General features: G+C 38.4%; 1 protein-coding gene across 1 annotated transcript; it reads right to left on the bottom strand.

Moving 5' to 3' along the window:
* Positions 1–5,465: 5,465 nt before the first annotated feature.
* Positions 5,466–12,607, bottom strand: LOC140238669 (uncharacterized). The gene is made up of 5 exons (XM_072318570.1): positions 12,569–12,607; positions 11,283–11,429; positions 9,570–9,710; positions 7,834–7,935; positions 5,466–5,723 (listed from the first exon to the last, which is right to left on the bottom strand). Exons 1-5 carry the CDS (start codon positions 12,605–12,607, stop codon positions 5,466–5,468), a joined length of 687 nt encoding a protein of 228 aa, XP_072174671.1.
* Positions 12,608–12,909: the final 302 nt, after the last annotated feature.

Here is a 12,909-nt window from a genome sequence, read left to right as displayed (position 1 = left end):
GGCTGTAGGAAAATTCCGTGCTTTCTTGTCGAAAACTGGTCAAGAAGTGTGAGTGAGCGTAAACGATTGAATTATTTTAATAATCGGGGAAGTTGTAACTGATATGCGAAACTTCGTGACGTGGACTGAAGGAATAATGAGATTGGTTGAAAGCAGCGTCCATCACGCGTTGGTATGGTGACCGGAAGAGTGACAGATAGATGAGTGCGCCATGCAGAGCGGTCGTAATATATGAATTCAGAGAGTATACGAAAAGAATTCTTTGTTAAGTGTTGTGCAGTGAGAAAATAAAAGGATATGACTCATATCAGTCAGGACCACTTTCCCATCACAAAATCTTAAACATATACTTAAATGGAGAGGTTGGATAGGAGAAATCCGGTTAATGTTTCCTTTCATGTTAGAAAAGGGAAGTTGACTTTGGCATTCGTATGTGTATAGTGTGTAGTTTTTATGCATTGAATGTATAAAGAACGCAAAGTACCTCCCTTGCTGTACAAGAGAACAATGTAAAAAAGCTTATCATGCAGATGCGATTAGGGTAAGGACTCTTTGGCAGTATTGCGAGGCCAGGTGTCCCCATGGCATGGACTCTCAAAACATCCATTCGTTGGTTCTCACTGAATAAAAAGTTAAGTGAGTTCAGTTTATTCGTTATCATTTCCAAACATACAATATGCTGCAAATAATAAGCATAATCGTTCAGATCCAGAAAGAAATGGAAGACAATCACATCTTGAATTCAACATTCCCTCTTCTTTATCTTAAATTGAGAGTCACACCCATCTCAAGTTAGGCGAGGCATATTTAGCCGATTTGTAATACAAGCAATAGTTTCTGTTAAGCATTCTTTATCTCTCTTAAAAAAAAAAAAAAAAAAAAAAAAAAAAAAAAAAAAAAAACGTATATTGCATCCAAGAGTGACTAACCTAATCATCTGAAATTTCTATAGGGCCGTGGACTATGGTCGCGATGGTCTTGATGATGTCTGGGAGGTACAACTAGCCTATAAACCTCATGGGTGATGTGCACTTTGTAGAATACTTCTCTTGTATCTGTGTCTTCCTTACCATCCCCTTCTTTTTCCCTTAAAGTTGGTGTCATCATGGTCATGTCTCACCTCGCATCAACAAGAAAAAAAAAAAACGAGTGGAAACATTCACTCACGATCGAAGGAGTGACTTTTCAGAAAAGAGTGAATTTATAATGAATCGTAGTAAATTTGAAGTGAAAATATGGGGTTTTTTTCACTTATTTTGGAGTAACCTCAGTGATCACTCAAAGATTTTTGGGTGATCCCTGTGGTCACTCCAAAATTAGTGAAAATAAATATTTTCACTCAAAAGTCACTCCAATTTCATTCTAAACTCACTCTTCTCTGTTCTTCACTCCTTGCGTGAAACACTCTTTATCTTATTGAATCAAAGTGAAATCAAAAGTTAAAGTCTGTAACTTCAGCTAAAGGCTGCTATGCAGCTGCAGACCGTGAGATATATAACAGCCATTTTAACATGGACAATTATTTGAAAACACTATACATGAAAGAAAAAAATACCAACGTCAAAAATACTTACATCCTGAAATATTCAATGCAGCATGTGCCATTCGAACGGAACAAATCTGACAAAAGAAGCTATAATTGCGAAACAGAAATTCTTGCGAAACAGAAATACTGGCAAAACTATAGGTGAGCTTAATTACTTTGAAATGATTAAGTGCAAAATTGCTTTAAAGATAAAGTTCAAAAACTTTACTGATCTGATTTATAGTTGTTACGAATTGAACACTTTCAGCGACCTTGAATACAATAGAGAGCTTACTGTGTGTGTGTGTGTGTGTGTTATATATATATATATATATATATATATATATATATATATATATGCATTAATGATAATTTGTTTTGGTATCATGATTATGTAAGGTGTAGGAAGTTTCCCTGATTTCAATACGAATGTATAAACTTTTATGGTAACATTGTTCAAGAGCTAATGAACACGATGTATAATGGTTATTCTTAGTTGTTGTGTTTTCATAACCTTATTCAACGATTTGTTCATTTGTTTGTTTTTTTGAGCACTTGCTCTCTTATGAAACAGCCTGAATAGGGCGCTGACGTTGGTTTATTCGTGATTAATATAAGAACGCAAAGTAACTCCCTTGGTAGTAGAGAATAATTTTTGATGAGAAGCACACCGAACGCCAGTAAAGCTATGCGAATTCGGCCTATTGGTAATACAAGCAAATTCATTAGAGTTTCTGTAGAAATATCTCCATAGAGAGCAGGGAGAGAAGACGCATCTCCAACCCGAGAGCGTTTAAGAGTGTTTAGTTTGGTTCAAAATATCAAGGGAAAATTGATGTCAGAGTAAAAATGACAGGGGTAAAACTGTGAGAGGTAAAAATGACATTTTCACTTGTCATCGAATGAAAGGAAGGGAGCGGGGAAGATGACGTCATGGAGTATTAAGTGTATTTCAATCAATGTTCAAATTGATGTCGATTCTTCAAAATTAATACATGTGTTTGACATCTTTAAAGTACCACATGTCGTGTCTGATAGTTGTAGGCCTATTACCCCAGGAAAAATGAAGACGAAGATTTTCCTTTGATAAAAATTAATGAAGCATATTATACGAAGTAATGCAGAGTGGCAGTCGTCGTCTTCAGCTAGTATCCGAGCATTACTCTGCCTGAAGATCGGTGTTAGATTTTACACCACGAGCGTTAAATCTAACACAAACCAGTGTCAATACAGAACAACACCGACAGCTGGTGTAGAGTGTTGTCCTTGCAATTTATCATGTTTGTTGTTTTTAGTTGACACTGCAGCTGGTGATGTAACATACAATACTTAAAATTGAGCTTATTCTAATCAAACTATATCATCATTCATTTTGTTATTGTTGTTGGGTTTTTTTTTTTTCTTTCTTTTTTGGGGGTGGAGGTTTCAAATGTCATCATTTTGAATAATGCATGGAATGATAGATATCTGTAGGAGGAATAATACATTTTAACTATATATTGTCTCCGAACCCTTGAAGTTGCTGATTTTCACTCTATTCTTAATTCCTTACCGCAAACATCTCTCACTACACCATGTAAACGTTCAGGCAACATATAAGATGTAACAGGCACATAAATCGAGATTGGCGGCCTGCATAATAATCATAATCACATTGGAAAGACATGTATTTAATAATCTGAATAAATTCCAGCGGAAGACGCGTTAAGTTCTGGTCTGATGCTGCATTTCTCTCTTTTAAAAGATTTCCTGGCCTATTCGTTGTTCTCAGTGAAATTCATCCCCCCCCCCACACACACACACTCACACACACATTATACAAACACTGATTAACAACACAAATTATGAAGTCATTTATGCAATAGCTCTGTTTGTAGTACATTAGCAAAGGTTATATTTCCATGTAATGCCCAATCGATAATCCCGTGGAAGTGTAAAAGTATATACAATAAATTCACATACAATATTCACGTTTAGTTAATTTCAACGTGCAATAGAAATATGCCTACACACATGCATATGAAGAGTTTGTTTGCAAAAACCGATAAGTCCATATTTGCCAAATTGAGATACTTGGGATTAAAGGTCAAGAAAACTAAAGAGAATAATAAGAAAATTGTTGCTTCTTTTGACCATAACTTCAAAAATGTACCTTTAAATATGTAGTGACCAATATGTCATTTAAAAGGGATAATTTTGTACTTAATGCCAGAGACCTACTTCAAAATCTTCAAAAATGGACTTATCGGTTTTTGCAAACAAACTCTTCATATGCATGAAAATACGACGCAAACAGTCAAGTTCCTATATTATTTTTTTTTTTTAACTGCTGGCATTCACAACTTTCAATTAGAATGGAAATGACAGAGAATACTAGTAAGTTTTCACAAGGTACTGGAAGAAAAACATGACTATTAACGATAGATGAACCAACATGGAAGTATGCTGTCTATGGATTACAGTCCTGCAATAGATTATCAATACAGTGCACTGTGATATAACGAACACGGTTATTACGAAATTCCGGTTACAACGAAATAAAAATTCAGGCCGCAACATTATCCTGTTTATGTCTTTTTTTTTCTCTCTTATAGTTTATTTGTTCGGTTATAACGAATTATTTCAATACCCGTGTATATAATTATAACGAAAGAAAATTGCCGGTCCCGGTCATTCTTGCAAACGTCATGTCCATTTCCAAATGATGTGCATTGTTAGCATTGCAATTCTCACCAGGCAATCGGTTTATGGCGTGCTTTACCTTATAAACCGTTTTCACGTGTTCACTGCTTTGGCTGGAACCCGTTAGACGAATCTCAAGAGGGAATGAATTGAACATCATTGAGAATAGCACCATGGGAATCCAACAATGACATCAACTACTTGTCAATCACTGATACAGAGAGACAATCCAATGTGGTAAATGATATTCATGCATTTCTGTTGCTACTGTCCATAGCCTGGCTTCACTATCAAACCAATACCAGCTATTACAAACCATCCATGGACTGAAACTGTATTACACCTTATACACTACTGAGGTAAAAACGTACAAAAATGTTATAGAGTTACAGCTTAACGTCAGTTTTGAACAGTCGTGGTAGTGGTGGTGATCGTCGTTATTATGGTTTTTCTGGGGGAGGTTGTTTTGATTTGTGTCAAGGTCTTGATGTAAGCTATACGTCGCTCGAAATTATTTGAATATCAACTTATTCAGGCCTCCATTAGATGGGTGAGCTAGAATAGCAGAAAAGACTTAGTATGGCGTATAATGGCCCTCTATCTGTTTCCATGTTTTTCTTCTTTTTTTTTAGGGAGGTGGAGGGAAGATAGTTTGTGATAAAGGAATATTAAAAAAAAATCTCCAGAATCAGAAGTGATAGAGCGTTAAGTCTTTTTTTTTAACTGCATGGTCAAACTCTTTTAGTACAGTGTACTTGGCACATGCTTTGACCAGTGTGATGAAATATGCAAATGGACACCATGCCCCCAGCTCTCAAAGCTGCCCCCTCCCCCCCCCCCACCCCAAGTTTCCAATGTTTTCAAGTAAGAGTCTAGAAGAATGCGTGAAAAGTGAACTTGCGGTACTCGAGTGAGCGCGAGACCCCCGGGGTCTCTTGTTGTTGTTGTCATTGTTGTTGTTGTTGTTGTTGTTGTTGTTGTTGCTGTTGTTGTTGATGGTGGTGGTACTCTAAATTCACGCATATTTGCGACATGGCTTATATTATAGTCTTGCCTTTCCATTAATCGCAATTGTAGTTTTATCAAATATGGTCTTTCTATCGAATATAAACCTACACTTTTATTGTATAATCTGGTTGTTTATTCATCTGATCATTTTGTCATCATATAATTATTGTTATCATATATTTTGCAAAAAATACATAAGAGCTCCTGCACATTGGGGGGGGGGGGGGGTGGGCAACATTTAACATCACTTTCATTTGCGAATAACCGTGGTAGTAGTGGTGGTTGTTGTCGTTATGGTTTTCCCGTCGGAAGTCGTGGTGGTCGTGGTGGTCGAACTCGTAGTCGTTGTTTGCCGTGCGACCCGGTGTGCCTGGTCGACCTGGGGCTCGATCCAAAGGGATGTGAAATCTTGACACAGAGCGGTCACCGTCGAAGACATGCTAGTCGCGAGGAATCCCGAGGGGATCGCACCGGTGGATGTGAAGTTGCGTCCAGAGGTTTCGGGGAGCTGCGTGGAGTTGGTGAAGGGTGTAACAAACATAAGAGCATAAGCAAAACGTTGTCTTGTTGATTCAGTGATAATGATTAAACCATTTTCATATTACAAATTTTGAAAGGTACGTGATGCAGTATTTGAAACACGTACAGGGCAAATTTCCTCTACTTATACATAGATGTGGATTCAGCATAAAAAGCAGGAAGACTTCGGCAGCGTTCAGTGATAATGTCAGAAATATCTTTCCATCCGATCTCACGTTATGAATGTATCAAAACTTTGAGTTACTTCCATGTACGGTTTTGTCTATAAAAATATGAACCGCACAACAATTTGTAGGGTCACACTATACAACTATATAACACTATAACTGTAGTCCGCGGGCCGCCCTAACCTATATCCCTTCTAGGTGCATCCAGCGTTACAGATGTATGTGCCACTGATTATCATAATGAAATATTCATACTGTACCTTTTAAAATCTCTTGTATAAAAATGCAAACTACGTGAAAATCCTTTATATATATTTCACAATATCAAATCACAATTTACAAACTCATGTTTACACCGATGAAAGGGTGACATAATTATAAAACAGATCCCTTTTACTCTCCCAACTCTCCCTCACACAATCCCCAAATTAGAAATCCTATCACACACACAAAAAAATAAAAAATCAGCCACCCGTCGCCCACCCCCCTATTTCCTAACAAAAATATTTATTCATTAAAATACAAACACTGGATATGTGTCTTTAACCCCGTACCCCCCCCCCCTATTCCTTCACAAACACCCCCAATCCAAAATTCATAATTAAAAAAAAAAAATCAAAGTGATTCAGAAACACACTCTGAGACTGTAAATTACAATATCTGCGAAATTGAATAAACAATAACATAAAACTTAAGACATTGATTGTCCCAGATATTTTTTTCCCGACTGTGGTTGATAACACAGAGTGAAAGACTGTGATAGATAACACAGTGTGAGACTGTGAGTTGCTGTGGTAGATAACACGGTGTGAGAGACTGTGGTATAGATAAGACAGTATGGGATGCTTCAGTTTGACATACTGTGTTACCTACCACAGTATCCACCCTTTGATTTTCCACAGTGTGATAATAACAAAGCATTACCACATGTCCCAATTTCACAGGTGACCATAATGTGACATAACACACTGTGTTTCACACTGTGAATCACAGTGTGTTTTACTATGTGGCAACATTATGTCTGTTCTATAACGGACAGCCCACGTGTTCGACACTAAGCAACTACAATTATAAAAGGCCCACGTGTTGTAATGTCAAACTCGTGGGCTGTACTACATACTGTCGAACTTATGGGCCTTATTTGCCTGCTATCGAACTCATATAATTATTATAATGTCTGGTGGGCTGCAGGGGTATGACTCAAGGATCTTTTTCAATGTCGAATTCGTGAGCTGTACGACTTGTGGGTGTCAGTCTCGTGGGATGACACCGGCCTAATGCCCCAGTCACATAAACATCCTGGATCACCCCGGACCACCCCAGATCTCGATCCGGGGTGATCCGGGGAGAGATCCGTGTTGACGCCTCGGACATCATTGGACATCCTTGTATGTCCGTGTAGATCCGGGGACATCCGGGTGGCCAACACGGCAACGTTTGAAGGTCAAAAACATCCGGCGTCATCCGGGGATTGGCGTGTTGGCAGAGCAATCCGGGATGGTCCGTGTGGCTGCCGTGTAGCTGCCGTGTAGCTGATGTGTAGATCCGTGTATAGATGCCGTGTTTGTCCGTGTAGACGCTGCACTCTTCCGGCCTTATCCGTGTAGCTGCCGCGCTGATACAGTGTGAACAGTCATACCAACGCTCGTCGACACTCTATCGAGGTCGAAACTATCCCGGATCTCCCTAGACCTCCCCGATCTCCCCGGATCACCGTGTAGATCCGGGGTGGTTCGGGGTGATCCGGGATGTCTATAAGACTGGGGCATACGCTAACCTTGTAAAATAGGTGGTATATTTTGTTTGAAGGATATAGTTATGGCGACGAGACGGTGAGAAACTCGGTTGCAAATTCGTGTAATAGACAAGAGCTTCTACGAATGAAAAAAAAAAGACTCATAATGTTCTCACCTTGATGACTTCTCCGTTCGAGATACCCTGGACGTTGACTGTTTCATCCAGCTCTCCAACGAAGCACGTCTTCTTGTGGACAAGGTGGTAGGTCATCAATTGCTGTAGGGGAGGTATAGGTAAAAACTTGCACAATGAGTCGGATCGGTGTTTGAACAGTATAGGGTAGGTCTCTTTTTTCGATGAACAAACTGTTCTTGAGTACAACACAATTCCAGATCACATGCCACTTGCGATTTCACACACATTTGCACCCCTTCACAATTGTAACTTAAAATCAATAAAAGAAAAGAAACACGAGCTTTTACACTTCCTTATAGCACCTAATTATTGTGCTTTTAAATCAATATAAGATTAAGTGATGGCGGATAAAACAGCCCTTTACTCTAGGATTTGTCCAGGCAGTATATTTGCCAGAGTACGTCAAATCCACACAACACCGCACAACACACGCTCAAATCTACCAAGTAGGCCTGATTGAAAAAAAAAAACAAGGAAAAACAAAGGTGCGTAACATATGTCCCCGCCGGAAGTAGCATTTTGTAACAAAATGTGCAATATAGGTAAAAAATCAAGGTCAAAGGTCAAAGAAGTCAAAGGTCAAAATTCTGTGTAGAAGTTTTGAAGCCCTCACCTAGTGCCATCACATAAAGCAAATGGAATCGAAATTGGGTTAGAAATGGCGAAGGAGTAGCATTTTGTAGCCAATGTACAATATAGGTCAAAAATCAAGGTCAAAGGTCAAAGAAGACAAAGGTCAAAATTCTGTGTAGACGTTTTGAAGCCCTCACCTAGTGCTATCACATAAAGCAAACGGAATCGAAATCGGGTTAGAAATGGCGAAGGAGTAGCATTCTGTAGCAAAATGCACAATATAGGTCAAAAATCAAGGTCAAAGGTCAAAGAAGTCAAAGGTCAAAATTCTGTGTAACAGTTTTGAAGCCCTCAACTAGTGCCATCATATAAAGCAAACGGAATTGAAATCGGGTTAAAAATGGCGAAGGAGTAGCATTTCGTAGCAAAATGTACAATATAGGTCAAAAATCAAGGTCAAAGGTCAAAGAAGTCAAAAGTCAAAATTCTGTGTAGAAGTTTTGAAGCCCTCACCTAGTGCCATCACATAAAGCAAACGGAATCGAAATCGGGTTAGAAATGGCGAAGGAGTAGCATTTTGTAGCAAAATGTACATTATAGGTCAAAAAATCAAGGTCAAAGGTCAAAGAAGTCAAAGGTCAAAATTCTGTGTAGAAGTTTTGAAGCCCTCACCTAGTGCCATCACATAAAGCAAACGGAATCGAAATCGGGTTAGAAATGGCGAAGGAGTAGCATTTTGTAGCAAAATGTACAATATAGGTCAAAGGTCAAGGTCAAAGGTCACGACTGAAATTCTGTGTAGAAGTTTCAAAGCTCCCATGTAGTGCTATCATATAAAGCAAACAGAATCAAAATTGGCTCATAAATGACAGAGAAGTAGCAAATTGAAGATTTTGATCACACACGGACGCACACACGGACACACGGACGGACGGACGGACACACGGACGGACGGACGGACGGACGGACGGACGGACGGACACACGGACACACACACGTACGGAGCCCGTTTCATAGTCCCCTGCTCGAACTCGTTCGGCGGGGACAAAAAAAAGCCCGTCGTTTCTATGCAGTTTTGTCCATGTGAACACAATAGTAAGACCATCGCTGCCAGCATGGCCAGTGACGACAAACCAACTTACCCGTCCGAAATCGTAGATTAGGGTGGCGTTCTCCCCGTATCCATCCCCTTTGAGGTCGATGACCAGGACGTTCTGCTCGTGGTCGTACCGACAATCCTCGTCATAGCGATGGTGGTTGAAGGATCCTTGTCGATGAAACGCCTATATTCAACATTATTCAAAGCAAACAACGTAGAAAATTTGTGTATATGCGATAAAAACACGGTTGCTAAACAAAATCATACCATCTATCATGTATAGCGTGTATTGTTCGGGGTCTGATTACTATCATTTTGTGCTTGATTTTACTAAAAACATTGTATTCCCAATCAATGTCAGACAGGCCTGTTTCGATATGAGAACCCGGCCCAGATTATTGGCTTCCAATACAATAAAAGAAGAAGAGATAAAACTCAAGAGTTTCATTATTTGATATTACGTCAAACAGTCACACAAAGTTTAATCCAACGAATGATAATGAACTACTCTTCAGAAATATAATTATGATTCAAACAGACAATGAATCAATCATACATTATCTCTCCGAAATGATAATATAGTAGAAAATGCAGTTTACGAGAGGATTAAACAGAACTCGAAGGAAGTGTAGAAAAGAAAAAACCTGAGGGAATAATCATCAGATTCCTTGAAAATATATTATGTAAGCAAATGAATTGACAAATTTTGAGATGATCATATCCGTCCCGAGTTACGTGTCTGTGGGGAAAGAATAATATCGTATTCTTTGATTTATTTCTTTGAATCGACAGATATTGCGTTTTTCTTGATGCTCACTTTGTAAACAACAAACATGCCATCGCATAAATTATTATTACAGGTGTAGTACACTCAGCCCGCTTCGTAACATCCGGGTCTGATTGGTGGTCGTCTTTCCAGACCCTATAGTTTTACTAAAGAGCTAAGTTCAAGTTGGAAGGTATATAGGCGGGAGTACAATGTAACTCTTTCTGTCCTTGGGAAGATACACGGGTATGCCAGAGTTCATCACAGACCGCAAAGTTTCGGATCACTGAACCTCGAGCGACCCTTGCACCCCTGCGGCTCGGGTAATTTCACTGGCAATGTGCACGGTATATTATACAAGTCACAGTCGCTCATAATACACCCCCAAAATTACGTCACACGGACATGGTAGCGGATTAGATATTGATGACCCTCTAATTTCTGTGACGTATCACATATAGCATTATTTGTACGTTATACTCACATCCATCATGAAAATGAATTACGAATGTACCAACCCCTCCCAAAAAATGATTACATTGGTACACCCCCCCCCCCCAGATATGCACACAAGGTATATACAATCTTGAATCTTATAGCTACATCTCATAATATTGTTGGACAATAAGCGGTGACAACGAATACCATAACGGTGACACACATTGCCTTACTTTCTCGTCTCAACAATTATCATAATCACAATGTGATCGCATACTGCCACTATTAAAGTATTAACAATGATAAAAAGATGAAAAATCAACAATATTTGAACTTGTAATGATGGAAAAAAAATCAATGATGGAAACCAATGATATCGTAAACTTGTGCGAAATGTTATGAAATCTTCTTATTAATCATCTGTTACGCACAAAATCCATGCGCCTCATCAATATTTTGAGGGAAAAAAGCAATCGTATAGATCATCAAAAACATCGTAATCATCATGGGTTTAATTTCCAGCTTGCTGTTCCTTCTTCAGACAAAACATACCTTGTCTGTTGAGCTTACAGGGCCGTCTGCTCGCTCGACTTCACATGACATATTCTTGGACATGAAGACTAGGATGAGCAGGACGGCGGCAGCGAAAGCGACGTTGAAGAAGAGAGCAATGATGGCCACGGTGGAACGATGCCCCGACTGGAATAATGCCCACGATGTAATCGATTGCAAGAATGAGAAAATAACACGAAGGTTATTTCATATTCATATTGTTGATAAGTTTGATTCTATACTTTCATGTCTTGTATTCCTGTTAATTGTATTATTACTATTGTATCCTCAATGATTGTATAAATTATCTGTGATTGTAAACTTGAACTTAAATTTGGTAATAAATCATTCATTCAGTCATTCAGTCATTCAGTCATTCATTCCTAACTTTGACAGATTTTATCCGGCTTTATTTTCAAAATCTGAAATTTATATCGTTGGCTGTTATATTATCATAAATATTGGGCCTACCTCTCATAGTCTCACAGCGCTCTAACAATCTTGTATCGTATCATAGATATGGATTTATGTTTTCTTTTTTTAATTCAAGTTTTATATCTGTCAACAATGCACAATACATAAATTATAAGTGCATAACTTATCACAACCTTTATTTATGTGAATGAAAACTTTTACTCATTGTTCTTTCCAATCTCTCTTCTCATTTTCTTTTTCTGTGTGTGCATTTTGTGCATGTTGCCTTTGCTATATCAGTTCTCCATTCACCCTAATTTCGTGAATTTTGTTGAGTAATTTGAAATAAGAGATGTAATTCAACAACTATTCAAAATTTTTTGGTGAAATTTGCGAAGCTATAGGGTACACTGATTACTTTCAAATATTCGTGATTTTGAGTTAACAGACTTAATAGATTATAGAGTTGAGAAAAGCGTTAGTTTATGAGTTAAAGGGATGGTATAGATCTAGTTTAAATGGGGATTCAGCTTCCAATATTTTGTAACATGACTTGAAACCACCTTTGAAACATTTTCGAGCGTACAATCAAGAGGAATTCAAAGCTTATTTAATGAAAATTGGTTTTGAAATGACTGAGATATCGAAAATAAAGCGATTCTAGTTAAAACGTGAATGCCTAATAACAGGTGGATCCCTGCAATTTCCTCTTAGAATAGTACATTCTTTTGAATTTGATTATTTCATAAGTTTCTCATTATCTCCCCCCAAAAGAAAGAAGTTGGGAACCTGATGCCCCATTAAAAAAAATAACTATATCATTCCTGTATGCTTAAACCGAGGTACTAGAATACAGGTGAAAGAGTTCTTACCTTCTGGCGCGGCTCCATCAAATTCTTCTCGTCCAGCATTTTGGTGAGTTTCTGTTTTGATCGCGAGAGAGTAGTAACTGTGTCTGCTATATCAGCGGTATCTGCGGACTACTGTAACTAAACATGCAGGTTATCAACTTTTATAAGCTCCGATCGAGAGCTTCGGATGAGGAGTTCGCAGTTTTGTTTTGTCTGTTTGCTTGTTTTTATACCTAGAAGATCCGGTTGCGTGATTACCTTATTATGATTACCTTATTTGGCTAACAAGTGTTGCGGATTTCCTACTGATTCCGCGAGATTCATCTAGAAACAGATTGGATGATTCGACCTATCAATCTAAC

The sequence above is a fragment of the Diadema setosum genome, chromosome 15 (genome assembly GCF_964275005.1).
Source record: "Diadema setosum chromosome 15, eeDiaSeto1, whole genome shotgun sequence".
Taxonomy (NCBI): Eukaryota; Metazoa; Echinodermata; class Echinoidea; order Diadematoida; family Diadematidae; genus Diadema; species Diadema setosum.
Note: the sequence above shows the minus strand (reverse complement) of the source record. Positions and strands in the feature narration are given on the sequence as shown.

Bases quoted from the DNA above. Each gene is read 5' to 3' on its own strand.
- LOC140238669 (XM_072318570.1), bottom strand. From the start codon at position 12,607: ATGCTGGACGAGAAGAATTTGATGGAGCCGCGCCAGAAG. The intron at 9,711-11,282 runs GTATGTTTTGTC...TGTTGAATATAG, and splicing joins CTGTAAGCTCAACAGACAAG to GCGTTTCATCGACAAGGATC. The intron at 5,724-7,833 runs GTGAGAACATTA...AACTCCACGCAG, and splicing joins CGAACGGAGAAGTCATCAAG to CTCCCCGAAACCTCTGGACG.